Source organism: Excalfactoria chinensis, chromosome 3 (genome assembly GCF_039878825.1).
Source record: "Excalfactoria chinensis isolate bCotChi1 chromosome 3, bCotChi1.hap2, whole genome shotgun sequence".
Classification (NCBI taxonomy): Eukaryota; Metazoa; Chordata; class Aves; order Galliformes; family Phasianidae; genus Excalfactoria; species Excalfactoria chinensis.
The window spans coordinates 27,367,875-27,389,897 of record NC_092827.1 but is presented as its reverse complement, the minus strand read 5'-3'; the positions used below and the strand labels follow the sequence as shown (position 1 = coordinate 27,389,897).

Below are 22,023 nucleotides of genomic sequence, written 5' to 3'. Positions count from 1 at the left end.
AAAACAACCCCCGCCAGAAAACAACAATAGACTTACACAGCCAGGCTCAGTTGCAGTATTTCCTATTTTTCAGCACTTAGATTTGCATTATTCACATTTGTTTTGTATTCTGTGTGAATGCTTTCTTTGCTAATCATACTTTATATTAAAAAAAATTGACTTTACTGATTTATGTCATGAAAAACATTCATAGCTAAGCAATAAAATTGATGGAATATTTTATTTATATACACAAGCTAGAATTCTTCTATTTTTCAATTATTTTCTGCTTTTCTATTAAAATATTTTTATTAAAACATGTCCATCAATCACACATCAAACACACCTTATTTTAATATATTACAAACTGAAGAATGAAGAGCCATAAACTTAACAATTGAGAACAACAGTTCTTCAAGTCAATTTTGATGGCTGCTCTTCCACGTCAGGTTATTATTTGTTTGTCAGTGCACTGAATTGCTTAGCCAGGCAAACTTTCTTAAAAATGCAGGTTCTTTTAACATGAGGAATTTTTTAATTCCAAAGTTGCATTTTGCACTCTGTTGAAATTGTGTTTATCTTTCAACACAACTTGGCTTGGATTCTTCCATCTTATAACTGTATTTTTCAATTTTAAATAGCTGCACTTTAACAATGTAGCAGTTACATCACTGCTACACAACACAGATACGTTGAAGACTGCCAAATTTTCCATTAGCTTGAAGCTTTGTTCCGTGTAAAAACTTAGAGTAGATCAATCGCGTAAAGGGCCTACTTGTATTGACAAGTATCAGTCAGCCCCCTAGGGGAAGCTGAATAAAACTACTCAAATATTTGTTTCTTAGGCACAGAAAACAGTCAGACTCCTCGCTTTTAAATAAAAACATAACTGATGTACCTTTTAAATGCACTTACAACGTTACCCTCATGCTAATATTTTCCAGAGCAACATGTTCTAAAAAATTGTAAAAAATGTATTAATGCTTGTAAAATGCATCACTATCTTGAGTACAGGAGTTTCAAGTGCTGTTTATCACACACTCGTCCAAAAGTTAAATTATTGTTTTGACTCAAAACTTCCAATTCAGGAAGACAAAACAAAACAAAACAAAAAAAGAAGTGAACTTAGTTCAGATATGAACTTTCTGAGCTTCTACCTTTGTTTCCTGTGTTCATTTTCCAATTTTTACATCTTCTGTCAGTCTATCTACTAACTCAAGGTGGTAAATTTTAACCAGAATTGATACACTGTGAATTGTACACCAAGATTTTACAAGTTTTCTGAGGTCTGATAACTAGAAGGGAGATGCCTTAAATAAGGTCTCCTGCTGAAGAAAGCTGCTTTATGATCTCAGTACTTATGTATTCTCCTTGGCCTGACAGCTGGACACTCTTGGTAAGCGAAAATCATGGGGGAACAGTGGATGAGGGAGATGGCTACAGTGTGGGTATTAGGTTGTGACACTTTGTTAACAGAGTAGTTCCAAAACTTCTTGCATGCAGTCTCTTCACTATGATGAATATTGGAATTAATTTAATTTTTATCAGCCCTCCGTGTTAACACTTATATGACTTTCATGAGCACAGCACTATCACAGACATTTACCAGGGACACATACATGCATGACTGTATGTAACATACGGTAAAAATGAGCACAATAAATGTGGAAAGCCCAAATCAAGACAATTACTGAATCTAGTGCCCAATTTAAGACATTCATTTTCCTTCACTTTTTTTTTTTTTTTTTTTCTTGTTTCAATAGTCATAATGGAGTGTATACATTTTGTTGCTAATTTTAAAGCATCCTGTGCTTTGAAACATACTGATTCTTATAATTCTGTCCTATATGACATCCTCTGCTTCGCTAGTATTAAGAGGATCTTTGGATTGAACAAATGATAACACCCGTCACATAGTTAAATGTTAATTTAAACATCTTATTTTTAAATAAAGACTTTGTAATGGAAAATTCCAAGATGAAAGGAATCTCCTGGAAACAGAGCAGGCTATGAATCTAATATGGGCTTCCATTGTTTATTTTTAACTGTAAGATCCTTGGAAAGTCTTCAGTCTGCCAGCAGCACTGGCTACATTACAGATGCTTTGGGATGCCACTGCAGCTGTGGGAGGGAGGATGTTTTCCGTAGTAATATCAACTAATTAATCTCACTCAGTATTTAGATACAAAACTAGAAACATCTGAAGTAACTGCACAATAAATGTTTCTCATTGCATTATTCAAAAAGTGAGTCCCTACTTGGTGACCCTAAATGTCATGTTTATTGTAGAAACCTTGACTACAGAGAAACAATCATACGCAGGCAAATTATTGGGAATATAACCGGCATCATAAATATAGCAGTTGTCCTATGATATTTATGACATTCTTTTTTATACCAGACTGGAATTCCATTATTGTTTTAGTCATGCTTTGAAAAGCTAAAATAGCCAAATAAACTAGTTGTAATACAAGTGATAAACCAATCTAATTGCTGAAGCTAATGAGAACGGAAATTGCCTGACAACTTGATGCAAGTGCTCAACACAACGCAAAACTCCTGCAAGTCAGAAAAAAAAATGATTTCTATGAAAGTTACTTGAGTATTAGAGATGAATCAAATTACTGTGAAGTCTCTCTCATATTATATGCATATTATTTTGAAGGTATGGCAAGAAATGATGGAAAGGCATGCTTAAAGTTTCCAGAGAAGAATGAAGATTAGCAATAGATGCTTCTTGAAGGTGAAGCAGTTTAAGATAATTTTCTCTTTCACTTAGAAACAAAAACAATTCCCTTCCCTCCTCCCCCTACCAAACTAAGCTGAAATAATGGACCACAGAAGGGTCTATGAAGAGAAAGTAATTCAGTGATCTTTTTTTCAGTGAGGAATTCTACACTTTGTCCTTACTAGCAGAAGACACATTTGAAGAGGGGCCAGCAAAAAAAACAACTGTATTTCCTTCAGAGAATTCAATTCCACTCAGTATATTATTAAAAGAGGTGAAAAAGTTCATTCTCTGGAAGCCATCTATCTGACTAGAATACTATAATATAACACACAATAGTATAATAAAATATATTTGCCAAACAAGGTTAAAAAATAGATACTTAGTCTTTATGAAACTAAAGATATGCTACACAGTTAAAAAATTCACATGGCTTCAGTTATGGCTTACTGAACTATAACTCAAAACCTAAAAGTTAAACTAGCAGAGTAACACTTTGAAGTTGATTCTGCACTTTAATAGCTACCAGTATGACTTATTTATACAAATTAGAAGGGTCCCTTATTTCTTTTTATTGTTCTGTTATTTGTACATTAAAGCACAAAATAAATGTATTACTGCATTATAAATATACAAGTTGCTGTATATGAATAAAGCACAGTTCTAATATCTTGTATTTCTCTTCTACAAAGGAGGGACAGCATTCTGTACAACAGTTTTATACAAAACACTGGTAACGAGAGGTAGAAAAATCAGGAACATCTTATTGGGCCTGGTAAACCCAAACTCTGATCCCTTTCATGCTAAACTACATCACTGAGTATTTCACTGAAAAACTGATATAGCCCAATCCTTTTTAATTAATATAGCATGAACTTGCCCTGGCACAGGTTTGTATAGGGAGCATGGAATCCAACGTGAGCAAGGTACAAAAGAAATCTGTAACATTCAGCACATTATCAGAATCTGAGGATAGTGAAAGTTCACATCATAAGTGTGGCAAAGTAAATAGTCCATACAAAGACAGTTTGAAATTGCTTGTTGTTTCTATTTCCTGGGTTATTAGCTTTTCTTAATAAATATACAGCAGGGTTCTTCTGCTGTTGCTTCTGTTTGCTCTTTCTGTAAAGTCTATAATAATTAAAAGATTTTACATTTCATTTTTTGATTTATGACTGAAGAATCTTAACTACATCCTGTACACAGTAGCAAAAATTCAATATATGGATTTTAATTAATTTTGTAATTAAGATTAAATGAATCAGTCTATTTAAACACAAAACATATTCTCATTAGCTGAAATGCATTAAAAGCTTTTGGTGCACCATGTTTTCCTTGACTGCCATGACATGTAGCTAAACTTAACTGAGCTGACTATGTGGTGCTGTACTGCTACATATCAAGTGAATTACTAAGCTGACAAGGATGGATACAGTCTAAACACAGGATGGGGGAAGAACTAAACTTATTGCACAGGTTATGTCACATATGTTCATGACAGCAGCATGCAGCACTACTGTGAATGCTGAGATCAGAGGGAACTTCATACTTTCTCTATTCTGTTCTCCCTCAACACCCTGAAAGGCCCTGGGAAATGTTCCTGAATCACAAGAAGTAATACCTAGGAAACACAAGGACAAAGTACTGTTTGACTGCACTAGGAATTCATCATGACATGGAGTCAATGACTAATAAAAGTTGAACTGCAGGACTAGAAGGACTAGTAATCTGACTTCAGTTATGAAAAACACACAAAATCTACATGTTATGATAACCCAAATTCACCAATCTGATTCTTCTTCAAGTCAGAACTGACACAACACCCAATACTGGCCTGGAATTCTACTAGAGACCGTGACAGTCAACCACACTTCTTAGTAACAATATATCTGAAATAATGTTATATCCAAATTATGATGTCTGCTCTGAAAGTAATGCCCCTTATTTTGTTACCCAGAAAATCAGAGGTGGATGTTGGTGGCATGGCAAAAGAGGTTGAACCTTCCCACCAACATTTGATAACTCTGTTGCTGTGTGACAGATGGTAGCAGAGGGGCAGACTGACAGAATGGTGTCTGACATGGAAGTGTATATGAAATAAAGGTGAGTTATTGAATTCCTCCATGCAGAAAACCTGGCACCCATTGACATTCATCTACTTATGGAGATCAAAGAGTGAATTTGAGCACAGTGAGGCGGTCAGTGGTGTGTTTCAGCAGTGGCACACATGAAAGACAAGCCAAGTTCCAGATGGTCATACGCAGCTCTCACATCACAAAATGAAAAGCATGTTGATCAGCTCTTCGAGGCAAATTGGAGGATTATGACCAGGAAACTGTGTATGAGCTCCATACTACTGTCAGCTTCGGTGCAATGGGAACAATGGTGGCAACACTGGAATATCACAGAATTTGCTCCAGGTGGGTTCCACAAGTGCTCACATATGAACAGAAAGAACATCATTTGCAAGTTTATTGGGACGTACTGAACCAACATGAGGCTGAAGGTAATAGTTTCCTGTATTGAATGGACTGTTCAACTACACTCATCGTATAGTCCAGATTTGGTGCCTTCTGACTTCCATCTGTTTGTGCCAATGAAAAGTGGACTGTGTGAGAAACATTTTCCTAGTAACTATGCCATCATAGCAGCTGTGAAACAGCGGGTCACATTTGCTGGTGTACATTTCTACAAGTGTAGCATGTGGGCTCTTGTTCATCAGGGGTGAAAATGCATAGGGTATAATGCTACATTGAAAAACATTGTAGCTGTGAATTAGCTCTATCAAACAGTGTTATTGGGCTCTTTGTATCTGTTGTAGTTTCCCCAGAATTAAACAGGCAGCATTACTTTCAGAGTGACCTATAGAGTTTATCCATGCATAACCATTTCTTATTGCATTCACCTGCTAAACAAATTAGAAGCGAGGAGGCTGGTTTATATACTCACATTTAGGCCTGACATCAGTCATAATTACATATCCATTAGAAATGCTTTTAATCAACAAAATACCCAGAGTGAAGATTAGCATGGATGCTATGTCACAGCATTCTGACAGGTAATTCAATCACAATTATACTGTTGGAATGAAATAAGTCTTCTGCCTTAAAGAGTTTAGACACAGTCTTGTCATCAGTCAACAGACTGGAAAGATTTGGTTTTTATTTTCTCTGAGTTTCTTAGCTTCTTCAACATGCTCAAGTTTTCAAATACTAGAAACCTTTATATTTTCACATTTTGACTAAAGGAACATTTGGAGTGTTATCTAGCTATTCAGATAAGGTACGCTATACTTGTGTTGTTCTGCATCAATTTGTTTTCTCCTTACTATAAAAAGCATTTTATTCTACAAATGATATGCATTATGGTCAATGCAATCTGAATGTAATGTAGTGGAAGGAATAACTCAACACAATTAAAACTGCTATACGAACTTTAACAGTTACATATTTGTATCTAATTTGCACACGTTTTTGAGCCACAAGATGTGCTGCCACATTTTAAAAGTCTTAACTGCTTGAACAGATAAATATTTATAAATATAAGGTAACATATGATACATTATCCAAGATGATAGAATCTCAAATTATCAAAGTCTGATTGGTTCTTCTAGCTTTAACTAGTTTTTTGTTTGTTTGTTTGTTTGTTTTGAGGAACTTCTTCCTAATTACTTGGAAGGCAAAGTCAGGCAGTTTACACAGTTTACACTGACTGAGCTGGTGGTAAAATTAGTGGATATAAACTGCAGTCACTATGACCTGAAACTGCAGTCCTTCTGACCTTTAAGAGTAATTATATTTTGCACAGACAAGAAAATTGTTCCTTTCTTACTGAGAGCTGCAAGACAGTACTTTGTATTTTCACTTGACTAACAGCTTAATTTATAACTCTTTCCAGAAATGCAATAAAACGAAGGATTATGTTGATTAACAACATTAACTTGAACTACTGCTGTCTTAAAATGAGCTGGCTTATTCCACATTCAGAAATTTGACACCACAACTCTAAATCAACACTTTTAAGCTCATGTAAGAATGCTAGAAGAGGATAGTTCAACAGGTTTCTCATCTGTGTGCCTCCGGTGGCGCAGCGGTAGAATTCCCGTTTGCAACACCAGGGGGCCCGGGTTCGAATCCCCTCCTGTGGAGCAGGGGGTAGAAGTGCCGCTCTGCTACACAGAGGGCTCGAATCCCGGGAGTTGGACTCGATGATCTCTAAGGTCCCTTCCAACTCGCACAATACTATGATACTATGATACTATGATCTGAAGGCTGCAGTACTCTGCAGTTTCATTTTGCTACTTAAGATAGCTTGCCGCTGAACAGCTGTAGGATTCAGTCTCCTCAACTCAGAGGAGAGAGAACCTTCCCAAAGGTGATTAAGAGGAGGAATCTTGCTGATGTATTCTGAATGTTGGCATTTTTCTCTTGAACACAAAGGGTACCTAAGCATATTAACCTGGATAAACTTAATTTAGTAAGATGTGTAAAACTAAGCCAACTTGTTTAAACTTCTATATGCTTACTAAGTTCTTTGCAGCTCTCATTTTCAGAAGACATACAGAGAAAAGAACTTAGTATGTGAAATTGTCAGTTCAAAGAACTTCTGGGCCTTCAACATAACATTACACTCACTTGCCGGGGCCACTTGGCAGACACATTTCCAAGTGAAAACGATGACGGAAATGTGATTTCAGTAAGATGGAATTACAAGCAGTTAAAAAATGCTCTTTTCCTTGCCTCTCCTGCTCAATTGTCACCTCTCCTCGTACTTGACATATGCTAACATCAGGTTCATCAGAGGAAAAAAAAAATATTTGAACTTCAATTTATTAACAAAACTTGAACATCAAATTTCTAATTGATAGAATTTAAAGAAACATTAAGAACAAGAATCAATTTAACTTAGTGTTGGATGTCAAAATTAAAGGAACCAATCTTAACTAGTTATCTAGTTCCCTTATCAATTAATGCTAGAAAAAGATAATTATCTTATTTTTGACATCTCTCTTAAGAAGAAAATCATCTAAGATAAAAGGAGTTTTCTTCTTTATATGATACTTCAGACAAGTTTCATAAACTATTTAATAAACATCTAATTTTATATAAATTATAATGTAGGAGCTGCAGACACCATGAGGCCTCCCCTCAGCAACTGTGCTCAGGACTGAGCACACCCAGAGACCTCTGCAAGCAAGTATAGAGTACCTCACGTCTTAGACATAACGTGAACAGTATCAGAATTCAGATGCTCTATTTGAATTCTAACCACCTTGCAGGCTATTGGTTTTGTACACAGTGTCAGCCTACTCTGTAGCCAGAATGCTCTGCTTCTTATTAGAATGGAAGAAGTAGAACAAGATCAAGGCTCTAACCTCAGGTTTTCCCCTTTCTCCATAGCATAATGCTACTGGTTCTCTTGGGTTGATACTCTTCTGATATTTGTGATCAGACATTCTGCAATCAGGGAATATCCCTGATAAAATTTACTCAACAAAGAGATATAGGAAAAACTGTCTGCTGTTCAGCCTGCCACAAATACCATGACAAGGCCTAACTGAGGAAATTCCATATTTAGAAAAGAGATGTATTTCAGAATGGTTAAAGTTCTTTGTAAGAGACAAATAGAAAAAAGTGTAGGCCACAATGAAATGCAACATTTAAATACATAATTTGAAATGACTTTAAACACATGAATAACATTTACATTTACAGTTGCGTTGTTGTGTTCTTCTGGATTACAGACTGCATTATTAATGCAGCTGTCAGGTTGTGTTCACTCATCAAAAGCATGACTTGGAATACACTTGTGAAGTTTCTTTAACAATAAATCAAAGTGCAGCTAGCTCATACACAGAGCCCACATTCAGATTTTCACTGACATTCCTCCCCACTGTGTGAACAGATTAAAGAGCCTTCAGCTAAATGCCATGAGTGTTGAGTCTGTCTAAAAACGTTCTGAAGTACTATATGATGCCATCCAGACTTTTATCAGATTGATTTTCTCCATATGCATATATATACACACATATATATTTATACGGTTCCTAATTAATATCCCGACTTTTAACACTTAAAGTAATATTTTTGAGAGTTCAGACATTTGTAGATTTTAACACAGACAAACAAGCCAACCCTGCAGACACTGTAACTGGTGGGAGTTTTGTCATCAAGTTAAATGAAGACAGGATCCCATCTGTATATTTAAAAAAGCATTAAACTGAGAAGTAGATTACTATCAAGGATGAAAGACATTTGATTACGGATAATGCAAATGAATTCAACAACTTTTGAAGCAGAGATATTAAAATACATAAATACTAGTTTCACAGCCAGCAATTCATCATCCGTGAAAACAGCAAAACAAAAGCAGGCGTACAGGGAAATAATCACATTGATAGAAAATATAAGAAAGATTTTATGAAATAAATTCTTTAGGTGACAAAATTAACAACATTTCTGCTGTAATACATTACTGACATGTAGATTACACTGATTCACAGCCCACAATGAGATGATAAAATGTCCCACTTCCTGTAAATGCGTAACCTAATGGGAGCTTTTGCTTTCTGTTGTAGATGTATAAGTGCAGAAAAACTACTGGCATCTTAGGCTAGCAATGGAAGGTAATTAATATGTATGCAGGCACATTTCATAAGTTCTTCTGTGGCTTTTCAATAACTTCTGGTTCTATTTTGGCAGATAGACAAAAAGCCGGTGGGATGCAGTTGAAGCTGCATTTGAGAACTCACCTGATTCTGCCCCGAGGGCGTTCAGATTGCTCTGACATAAAACTTGTGCTGCTGAGGCGTGAGGCACTGCTGGTTCGCGAAATGGCTGATACGTCACTGACATCACTATCTGATGATTTGGCAGAGACGTTATCACAACTTCTGTACTGATCTGTTTGTATGTTATACTAGAGATTAAGAAAAGAAAAGGTGAGGAGTCTCATCAAAACAGAATGTATATACTGAGACAACAAATGACCTAAGTATGACAATTGAGTCCAGCTGCTTTTCAATTTAACAACATTCTATGAATTCAGAGAAAAATTCATATTAAGTAATCTCTTTATGTCTAATGAACAATTAAAATGTGGTATTTATGGAATAGATCAGATACTTAAAATATATTACAGCGCAGGAATTTAAATAGGTTGCTGGATCTTCAGTCTCTTGAACTATAATGAGGAAATATTTATACGGTGTATGTGCACCTTCTCAAGCACATGCATATAATCCATTTGGTTGTAGATCATTTAAAAACTTTTCAAATACTAAAAAATATGCTATGAACTACTTGCATAGAGTGCTTTTGCTAGACTAGAACTGCATATAGTCTGAATGAGATATAATGCTACAAGAAGCTGGCTCTGAGGGGTTGATTTCCATTCTTGAGTTCTATCTTTGTATTGTAAAACTTGAAAAATAGTAAAGCAGCAAGCAAGCTGCATAAAAATAATATTTGTTCCCAAGCAGATTTGTTCCCTGACCTGGCTGCTGCTTCTACATATGCACAAGCATAAGAACTAACAGAGGACATGGCAGGAAGAATATGCGGAGTGGGGTGGAAATTGATATATTTTTAACAGCAAAAGCTTTGGTTAGTTAAAAATGACTGAAAATCCACCCCACCTTTTATGTAATACTTGTATTATCCAAATCATCAATACAACATGCAAAAATAGGTCCTTCAGTCCCAAGAACGTCACTTGTAACTACATATTCAGTCATTGAGATATAATAATCAAACCATTGCCAGGCTCCCAAAATTGAAATTCATTATCGTTAGAGAGAAAGGGACAGTTGGCTGAGAAGAGATTCTAACAGCAGCATACTTCCCAGGGCATGTTAAGTGAAAACTATGAACCCACAGCAAGATGAGGCAATTTCTGATTGAACACTCTACAGAGTACTCTTTCTGGATATGCTCTATAGAACTGCAAGTCACTGAAGTTTATGTATGAATTATACTCAAAGTTCTATCCATTTGAGAGTATTCCCAGCTGAAATAGGCATTAGACTGTAGCTGAGCCAGTTGGCAAATACCATGACTTAGCTTAAAAAACCTGACAAACATCATCTCAAGTTTGTACAAATGAATGTATCTCCTCCTGTTCTCAAGTCGTGTTTATTTTCTAGTACTCCAGTGCCTTTCAGCAACTTAGAGGTCTCCATAGCACACTTGGGAACCTCTTGCTAAAACAAGTAAAATGAAGAAGTTAATTGGGGTAGAGAATGGGAGGCAATAAAGATGGTGGAGTCTGTAGGAAAAATTGGACTTACACATATTAAGCATCTCAGCACATGCTCTAGGGCTACTCACAGTTTCTCTACACTAAAACATTTTTCTTCTGATGTCTATGCTTAAAACAATCAAAGCAATAAAACATCAAAGTATTTTTTAAGACAGGTTAAATAAAAATATTTAGAGGCTTGAAAATAAAAATCAGTTAACATTTTCCAGATTAAAAGCACCACTACTGAGCCTGTCACAGTATTTTAAGCAAAATTCCCACATAATTCCTAAAGGAATTGTTTAAATTTTCCAAAAAATGACACATCTGAAAAAGGGAAAAGCATCTAAGAATATGGAATTTTACTGTGAGATGGGAGATGAAGAAAGAACTAAACCCATGTCTTCTACTGCTTTGGTATTCCAACCTCAAAACCGCCACACAAAATATAGAGATTCCCAAGGAAGAGATAACCTTTCACTTTGCGGATATAGAGATTAGCACAAGAGCAGCAAGGCTGCAAGCTAATGTTAAATGTTGCAGCACTTATGTTTTACTACTAAGGGATTTAGCTCTTTCTTCCCATAGCTGTTCCATCTGATGAATTCCCTTTCCTCTAAAGGTGGCATACAACATTATCAGCTTCTTGTTGCCTACCCACCCTTTTCAGTGCTGTTTGACAGTCAGACAGTAACTTTAACTAACATCCTGAGCCCAAATCCTAAGAGCCTGTATGACAAATTGGAGGATGACAAAAAACTCAAGAACTCAAACTCACATAGCTTTCTCCCTTTCTTTCCTGCAAATTCTCTGATGTAAGAGCACAGGGCATTTGAATATAGCTGTGCCAGTTGATTTGCTCTGTTCCTAGAGGACATCTTTGGGCAGAAAATCTATATAAATAATTTGCACTGCTGCCACTCGAATTTTCTTTTAATTTCTTTGACAGAGCATTTTACTTTCTTACTGAAATTTCAAATAGTGTGAAGGGGAAGGGAGAAACATGGACAAAATGAGAGCATTTTTGAAATTAACATTTTTTTTGGTCTTTCAAACAGAGACAGAAGTGCTCTTACATTAGCAATCATTAAAAGAAGACTATTTTATCATTACAATACTCTTGAATTAATCATTCAGAGGAAAAATGCCACAAGCTGAGATCCTCTTATTTGATACAACAGTAATATGATATTGTCCCACTCATCTAGAGTCCTACTGCTCTTCAGCATAACTGCGTATAATTGTAATGCATTTCCCTGTTATGTCACATTTAAATGTTACATGAAGCTTCCAAATTAAGTGAATTTTTAGTGCAATTCCTTCCCTTTCAACTCTATGTCTTACATGGTTAAAGCCTGACTATCATTTCTATTTTGAAGTGCACTATTTTTCACATTAGGAAAGTTGTTGAAGTTTGCAGCTAGCTTCAAATCTCCCATACTGTCTGTACTGTTTGTTTACTTCTGTATTACAAACATGTTTTATTTCAATATAACTATCAGAAATATAAACCATTGACATGCAGCTCTTCCATCCATTTTTCCACTTATGGAGTCACTCCTGTGCCAGCAATAGGAGTACAAAATGGTTATGATGAACTACGAATGTGTTGACATCGGTGAAAAGTGCACAGAAAAACAGAGTGCACTTCATAAATACTTTCACAGTTGCATAATGACTAGCAGTTTTAGTAGTTTACTGATGCTGACACATTTTTGAAGTCATTTAATGATGCATTATAATTAAATTATCTTTCATATTAGTACTTTTTATTTCTAGACTTGTCCTCAATCTATGGAGGACAGAATAGTTCAGAGCTTTGACAAGTGAAGGAGTGCTCCTTCCTCTGACTTGAGAGAAAGCCTTGGGTGTCTAACTCCTAAAAATCCATGTCCAAAAATGCTTTAAATAAGAAAAACAAATGGGGATTAAAATGAGGAAAGGGAAATCCATATGAGGGGCATTAAGGCTTAGTTAGGTTCATAGTTCTTTCTCTCAGAGAGTAGTCAGGCATTGAAATGGCCTGCCCAGGGAGGTGGTGGCATTGCTGTCCCTGGCAGTGTTCAAGAGCCATCTCAATGAGGAGCTACAAGATATGGTTTAGTGGCTTGTGGTAGCAACAGTTATGGGAGGATGGTCGGACTAGATAATCTTGTAGGTCCTTTCCAATCTTGTGATTCTATGATTCTAGGATAGAGGGTGTTGAGCTGTCTCCTGAGGCACCCTACTCTAAAGATGAATTTTGCCAGAAAACGCTGAAACATGGCACAAAACACCCGGTTTTAATATAGTTTGCAGAGGGTTCCTAGGAATGCTGCCTGGATTCAAGGCCTGGCAGCTACCATCTTGGTGTGTCTAGATCATCTGTGTCGCAGGAGCAGTCCATGTGGTGGTCAAGAGACCAGTAAATACCTGCATTATCAGGTGGCTTCATATCTGACTCAACCTACTGCAAACATCACTTATCTTCTGTACTGGGAACAGCAGAAATGAACAAGTCACACCATGGAAAAGCTGCAGCAAGCCCAGGAGTCAAATTTATCTTAATGAATGTTTTGAAACCATACCAGTATTGTAGAGACGATCAAATTCTTACTTGAATGTCAGTGCAAGGGGAAATTAATATTTGTCTTTTTTTTTTTTTTTTTTTTTTTTTTTTTTTTGTAGCTGATAACCACATTTATACAAGAATACTGTTTTGAACATTTTTTTTCTGATTTCTGGTTCAATACAGCTGGTATATACCCATCTACTGTTGTGCCAATATTGACTTGCAGATAGAAAAAACGATACTGCTGACATCAGCCTCTAAAACAATCCCCTGCTGCAGACAAAGGGGCTCTGCTCAGCATCATGTAAAACTTTGGTAGTCAGCCTCTCATCCATATCTCCTATCCATTCTACCCTTGTAGGCTTTAACTACCAACCTAAATCCAGACTGCCAGTAGTCTAATGACATGATTATACATTTTATGCTAAATGAATTAAAATCACATACAGTGTTAACTAAGTTGGGAGCACACCTAAATATCAAGTGATGTCCTTTTAAGTAAGCACAGCAGGGCTCTGATCAGTAACTCCCTTAAATAAACAGATCTAAAAAAATGTGCTGCAAAATCTCTGAAAAGCTGGAACAGCTGCAGCACAGTACTTGTGACCTATGTGTGGTATTTGTAATGAAAACTTACTGAATGTTCAATTAACAGTATGCTTGAGATACTCCATCATTTATATCTGTGCAAGTCCAGAATTACTTGATTTTTCCAAACACTTAAACAGCAACTTTTTCCACTTGGTTAGGTTAACCTATCTATTTCACATACAGAAAAGGTTTTTTTTTTTTTTCACTGTTACTGAAGAACTAAGAGAATGAGAGGGTCTCAAAGCAATTAGAGTACAAGACCCATCAAGACCTGCATAAATGTTGCAGATAGCTACCTATTCAAAATTTGTTAAAATTTGTTTAAAACACAGATGTTCAAAGATGGTTACACACCAACTACGCTGTGTATGCTTGAAAAACAAATTCTTGGCTACTAAGAATTTGAGAAACTGAGTGGAAGAAATCACAAAAATGGAAGAAATACACCAGATAGAGACTGGAAAATGTATTGACTTGAGTCAGTAATATGAGAAAGCAGATTTAAATTTAATAAATTAATTCTGCTCATAAACAAGTAAAAATCTCAATAGGTTTATGGAAATGTGTATGTAATAAAGCAAGAATATTTGAGGGGGGGGGGGGGGGGGAAAGATAGAATCAAGTATATCTGAGCTGATTTCTCTGAAGGGAATTTTTTGTGAATGTACAGCAGCACCGTTTTCAAACATATGTTTGAAAAATAAAGATAATAATAGAAACAGCTAAGCATGAGTGGATAAGGGAAACATTGCAGTTTGCTTTTTCCAGTCATTTAACCATACATCAGATTTACAGTAGTCTTAGTACACCAAATAGCAAATCTGGCCAAATCATAAATCTGAATAAAGTAAAAATTTGGTTATCCTGGACAACATCCTCACATCACACATTTCCTTTCTCTCCTGAAAACACTATCAAGCTCATTTTGCCAAGTTATAAAAACATGAACCTGTTGGTAGTTTGGTAAAGATACGTAGCATCTCACTCTCTTGTCCTGAGTTGACAGAGTCAACATGATACTAAATGATAGCAAATGAAATATTAAAATTATTATGCAAATTCTGACTTCTGATCAGAATCACAGAATGCCTGAGTTTAGAAAGACTCTCTGGAGGCTGTGCAAATCCTGCTTAAGCAGAGCCACCTAGGGCAGGCTGCTAATATCTTATTTATTTATTTAGTAGCATTTATAGCTGACAATTGGTAAGTGAGGATGTAAAACTTTGTTTCTCATATTTTTCTTTCCCATTCTAAATTCTGTGTTCACGGTGAGGTGGTCTCAAAAAAAGAAACATCTTTTTTATAAAGTTGTCTCCGTATTTAACTGTAAAAAGACAGTGATAGAAAGTAGATGCCTAATTGCCTGCTAACCATTCAAAATTGAATTTCTGATTTTTTGTACTATTATTTTAATTCATATATACAGAAGCACCAAGTCTGTAAAACACAAAGAAGGGACACTGGTGGGGCAGGGACAAAAGGCCCGGTGCTGCACTACTATAACAACTGCCAGGCGTATAATGATGTCTCAGCTCTTGAAGAACCGTCAGTTTGCTGTTTTCTGTACATTACCACTTCACAAACTGAAAGACCATCTCTTTTAAAATGCATTTAGATCTTGATGATATGAAGAACTTGTTGTAAATGCCTCTCTTATGGTCTAAATTATTAACAGCTGCAATTTTATTGAAACTGCTGCTGAGATCTTATCTTTAATACGTTTGGTTGTTAAATGTGTCCTCGAGTCTTTGCAGTGGACTTTTACATTTGCAGTGCCATCCCGTGGTTACTCATTGCTAACACACTACTACTATGTAGGCCTTGGTGGCAGTGGAAGAACAGAACTGCAGGAATGCTCTTTGCAAATCCTAATGAATAGCTGGCTTTGTCTTTGCCCTTGACTTATACTACACAAACAGTGTGCTTCATTTCTAAAACGGAATCTCCTGCAGATATTTCCCCTCTCTCAGGCTTCTCAAGGCAGCAGGACTTCAGAACGGCTCAGCTCCAGCCCCTCACATTTTGACTTGTGAGAGACAGCCTGTATTTCTGAGGTCTTCTGCAGATTGCTTAGAAGTTTATAGATTTCTAAACTTATATGGCTGTGGGAAAGCATTTCAGCATTATCAGGAAAAATATATATGTTCTGTCTATATAACTTCATTCAGGTAATTTTGTATACCTTCAATAATCAAAGGCAATATTTATGTTTTTATTGGAAAAGGAGATCAAGGTAACAGTATGTATTTCCAAAAGATAACGCTTTATCTGTGATATTATTAGGATGCAAAAATATTACATAAATATGAAAACAGCTGCATGAGATTGAATCTAATCATGACTAGCTCTCTGTATATGACACAACAGCAAAAGCCTGGAAAAGAATAAAAGATCTGGGTCAGCATAGAAGTATAATTCTTTTGTCTCCTATTTCAGCCCCTAGGGAGTTTTAGACCCAGGACATCTTAAAATCATGGTGACATGGCTCTGATTGACAGTGTTGAAGGATCCTCCTTCCCTGAATAATTATTTTCAAGTGTTCTGCTTTTTGCAGATTCTTTTTAGGTTAAATCAAAGTCTAAGTGTAACGTACATGACGGGAGTAAAAACAATGGTAAAAAGCTCTTACTGAAGACACTTTTGTCAGGCTTTATAACACAGTGTTCTTGAAGGTGGTATAATATTTTAAATAGACATGTTTATATCTTCAATTTTCAAGCCAAAGTATCATTTTAATACTGCTAACTTTACCTTGGTATATTGCTCACGCTCATGTTCTTGACTAGAACCAGACCCTGACGTCTGATTATAACGGTGCACTTTCATTTTCATCTGCCTTGTTCGCTCCTCCACTACTAAGCTTGCTGCAAAAACACATAATGAAAATCAATTAAAAAGAGTGCAAGACCTTCTGGAAAAGAAACAAACAAACAAACCAGTTTAGCAACAATTTTAGCTTATTTCAATCTAAACAAAACAAAGAAATATACAGACAAGTAGAACAAGCAGGGTGTAAAAACATCACAAAGGAACACTAACATCAATAAATCAACCACTTCCATTGCCAGAAGTCTTTACCTGAAAATGGGCAGACATCCCAATTTCCTACATATAACCAAGTTGGTGCAACAGATATGAAGAAAGTGAAACAATTTAGGTGGTAGGCTAACATTATAACATTGTAATGTCTGAATACAGAGGATGTAAATCTATGATCATCTACCTGTATGAGTGCTTAACTGTAGAAAATACTACAGCAACATTCTAATCACTAATATATTAAACAGGTATTAACATTTACTTTTAAAGTAATTAAATCCTACTACTATCTTAAGACCTAAATGCTTACCATAGCTAAGCATTATTTTAAGAGCAATAATCTTTGTATTCAACATGTTAAAGATACAATAAATTCTTCTTTTCTTTTTACAAGTCCTTTAAAAATTCTACTCTCTAATGTTCACCTTGACTTTAAAGAAATCATATGCTCTTGTATTTTATCTTTCCCTACAATTTATCCACAAAGAGGGAAACCTAATATTAAACCTTCAAGAGGTTGTCATGCTATAAAGAGTACCCGATTTAGTCTGAACAAGTAATGAAAATATCGGTTGTGCTTGCCATAGGGAGATGCCCTTGCACTAAAGGAAAAAAGTCTGTGTGAAAACACCTGGGCTAAAGCTTCCTTAAAGAATGTTAACCTTGTAGTAGTGCGTAATTATCAGAGGGAGCTGCATATTCTGCCATCCTTAAAGTTGGTTGGATTACAAATGCAAAGGAACAGCAATAAAACTAGAACTTTGAAAACCGGCACTCTGTGACAGTCCTAGAACTATCCCCCAATATTCATCAGTGGTTGTTCCAAATTACAGCAACACTATGTTCATCCCTTTTCACAGGTTATAGTATCTGAGAAGAATGATTTCTTTTAGTTGCGATTTATTTTTGCATAATCATAATTTCAAGTGCTTCACTTGGGAAAACCCCTGCATAATCTTTTTTTCTGCGTTTGGGTCAACCATGGACTTTACGATTCTCTCCAAAGATTAGTTTTTAAGAGTCAGGATTTTTGTGAACAGCCCCTCCCAGTTCAGTGACAGGAGACAGAGATCAATTTAAAGGCTTCATGGAATCAATTTTCAATCACAAACCACAGAGAACTTAAGCAAAAACAGGCATACTATTATGATGTTTACAGATTTACATTATGAATTAAAAGGTACCAAAGGTACCATAAGTGAGTTTTATGCTGCTACTTAACTGTGGAATTCTTCACACATCCGCTTTTTTGTTGGTGCTTTGCAAGCACAAGCATACAAAAAGAAAGCAGTACCCTCAGAGATGAATATTTTAAGCTGTGTTAAAGCACAAACAACCATTGTGCTTTCATGTAGCATCCATAATGAGTTTGAGGAAATCATGAATTGCCTGTGCACTGGTTGGGTATGAAAAAAAATACAGAGATATCACTGTCAAAAATGTTCTCATGTCCTCCTTCCACGTTTCTTATTTAAAAGCAGTAAAATTAAATATAGCAAAATTACAGTAAAGTTCTGCTACAGCTACAAGTTTAAGGCAAAAGATAAATTACCATCATAATCTTCAACCTCCCACACTGCAGACGGACCAATCTAGGCAATTCTGCATGTGCAGAATGACACACTGGCCTGGTGATTATTCCAGAGAACTATGTTGGTTAACGTGTACCTTAATTGCAATGAGTCCAGTTCCACCATCAGATATGCAGGCACAGCTCCAATTACTTCAATGGAAGTTGCATGGAGGTATCTGAAGGCAAAATTGAGCACTTTAGGTGAAATTTTTAAAGATGGCCTCTTATTTTATGGACATATATTGAAAGGATTAAGATATGTCAATTAGTGACTGAAGTCAAAAACTCAGATATCTCAATCCTATCATATATGCAGGAAATAGACTGAGGATATAAAAACCAGAGGGAATATTGAGACCCCTTTAAAAATTTAGCCCTATATTTGTACTGTGCACAGGTTACAGTTACTCTCAAAATAACTGTTTCACCATGTGACTGATAGGTGCTTCACCCTGTTAACTTATCATACCTGAGAAAGTATATTCTATTATGCAATGCCACACAATTCCAGTGAATATGCACAAAAAGTACTGTAGTCAAAGTTGGGTAAATGGTCAACCTTAACTCAGTAATTCTGGATTATGCATGTATCTAAATCCTTAACCTTAATCAGAAACTTATGTTTTGCATTAATGGATGCCATTATACGAAATAACATGAGAATAAGTAATGAGGACTGTAAAGTTAATGTAAAGACTCTGAAAGAAATCTGTTTTTGTGCAAGGAGCAAAATGCGCCACTAGCTATTAGCTAAAACCAATTGGTTATCAATGTACTTCTGAGTAAGCAATTGTAATCCAGAAATTACAAATGCATTCTTTATATCTTTGCTCACCGTGTACATCTAAGTGTATGTTATAACTGGTTCAATTCTGTGATGGAATATTTTGTCTGCCTGAAAAATAGAGTGGTCTACTTCTTTTTCTGACACTTCAGTCAGAAAAAGAAAAGAAACAAACAAAAAACAACCCAAAAAACTAACACAGGAGCAAAAGCACACGAGCAGAAGCTGTAACAACCATAAGAAACACCACCATACAAACACAGTACTTTCTTGGAACACAGCTGGTTATCACAGGTAATGGAAATCTGACATAAACAATTCTTCAAGAACTTCACCTATCTCTGAGAAAAAATATGGATCTTCTTTATTCTTTACAGAGTGCTTTTCCCAGAGCTCTTGAGTAGGAGAACTACACAGTCATCTACATATTGAAGCACAGAAATCCCCCAATCTCTAAATTTTACAGTGGCTCTAGAATTCAAAATATGAAGAGCATCTCAGATTAGTGGTACAACTACCACCAACATCAGTTGTGCCAGAAGTCACGCTTTGAAGAGATATCACTCTCATCGCTTTCAGAGATGCTCAGTCAGGTCTGAGATCAAACAGCATAACAAATGTTGTAAGTAGAGAGCTCAAGGAGTGAACTGCTTAAATAAGAGGTGCACATTTAGAGAAAAAGCTTTCACTGTAAGGAGTTTTCTTGTGTAAACTATGTGAAGATTGTAGAATAATGATGTATATAAGCAATAAAGCCATGCGGAAGAGAAAAGAGAGACACATATAACTGGAATCAAAGTATTATTCTTCAACTCCATTAATGTGCTTAGAAACCATTCTGACTCCTGTAATCTCAAGAATATCAAGTCTGCCTGGGATGCGCTTAATTTTCTCCACAGAATCCCATACAGTGCTTTGTTTCAGATATGTAGCACCCAAACATTTTAGCCATTGCTGAGCAGTGCTTTGGCAGTATTAGGGACTTCTCTGTTTCTCATTCAGTGATAAAACTGTCTTTCCAAGGTAGCCATTACAGACAGTCTGGGCATCAGTCCACTGATGGAAGATGGTGAGTAATTGCTTTTCATCATAGTATCATAGTATCATAGTATCATAGTATCGTGCGAGTTGGAAGGGATCTTAGAGATCATCGAGTCCAACTCCCGGGTTTCGAGCCCTCTGTGTAGCAAAGTGGCACTTCTACCCCCTGCGCCACAGGGGGGATTCGAACCCGGGCCCTTCGGTGCCGCAAGCAGCACTTTATACCACTGCGCCACCAGGGGCACGGTTCTTTTGCATCACTTGTTTGTTTGTTTGTTTGTTTGTTTTTCCTTTCACTTACTAAACTGTCCCTAACTCTGCTCACAACAGCCCACACATTTTTACACACTTCTGCTCTTACAATTCCCTCACATTCCTAGCTGTGGAGGGAGCAGGGAGCGAGGAGATCGTGGGTGCATAATTGCTGGCTGAGGTCAACCCACCATACTGGCCTACCAAGAATTAACTGCCCAGCATAATTCTGAATGGTTTTCCATCAAATAAGCAGAAGTTCTCTAGTTAACATTTACTTCATGACTGAACTCACTGCTAAGTCTCATCTACCTTTCACTGTGAATGGGATTCAAAGCAGAAATCATGGTTTCCTAAGATTAAGACCATCTCTGAATGCAGTGGCGTGCACCAGCTCTTCCTGAGTCTTTTCTTCAGATGTCATTTAAAAGATCCCTTTTAACACTGGGCACTCTGCGCTGTAATTCATGAAATATCCTGCAGGATTCTAAATAAGTCACATACTGGATGTATAACTAAACATCTGGATATCTTATCTTTATAGAGGTTGTAATGGTATGAGAAAAGGAACAATTTAACATAAGTACACAATGGAAGAGTAGTTTTTTACCTATAATCTCAAGAATTTGCATGTATTATTTTTGATAAAGGTCAAAGGCTCAACATTAAAGACAGTTCTTGGTATATGTTTCCATCATAGGCAAAGAGATTTTCTTTTTCTTTTGGCTAAAAGTATATTAAAACACATGCTCTATTTTGATTGTTGAAAATATGCAAATCCAAAACACATGACTTAAAGAAGGTAGGGAATAAACTAATGAAGATTGCTAACACTCTTTAATTTGCAGCCTGCAACATACCCAGAGGGGAAAATTAGAATAAGGCAGTAGTTGTGTCTACATTGTTTTGTTGTTTGTTGAAAGGAGAGCCCTTTCTTAATATTTTCAAGAGATCTGCATGCTGAGAATTTATATACAGTCATACTACGTGTAATGTCATCACTATGATGTGGTTTAAAGAATTGCATCTGATTACATTAACTAGTTAACAGCCCTCATCTCTATCTTCAGAGAACTGTTGGCATATTTCACCCCCTATCTGCAGATTAACCAATACAGAGGTTAGGCCTAGTTAGAATACTATCTACTTTTTCAGTTAAGTACAGAATAATGGAACTATAAGCAATACACAAATGTGTAAACAACGTGATAACAAATCACATGTATTATGGCAGATAAAAAGGTAGA

General features: G+C 36.2%; 1 protein-coding gene across 50 annotated transcripts in view; it reads right to left on the bottom strand.

The window, feature by feature from the left end:
- The window catches only part of RIMS1 (regulating synaptic membrane exocytosis 1), a 294,338-nt gene that overhangs the window by 45,326 nt on the left and 226,989 nt on the right, over positions 1–22,023 (bottom strand). For 34 of the 50 annotated variants that reach the window (XM_072330773.1, XM_072330720.1, XM_072330723.1 and 31 more), the window contains 2 exons: positions 16,839–16,951; positions 9,459–9,625 (listed from right to left, as the gene is read on the bottom strand). The exons of the other annotated variants lie outside the window; for them this stretch is intronic. In XM_072330773.1, coding sequence (XP_072186874.1) covers positions 9,459–9,625; positions 16,839–16,951 — 280 coding nt within the window. The remainder of the gene's footprint in view (positions 1–9,458; positions 9,626–16,838; positions 16,952–22,023) is intronic. 50 annotated transcript variants of the gene reach the window in all.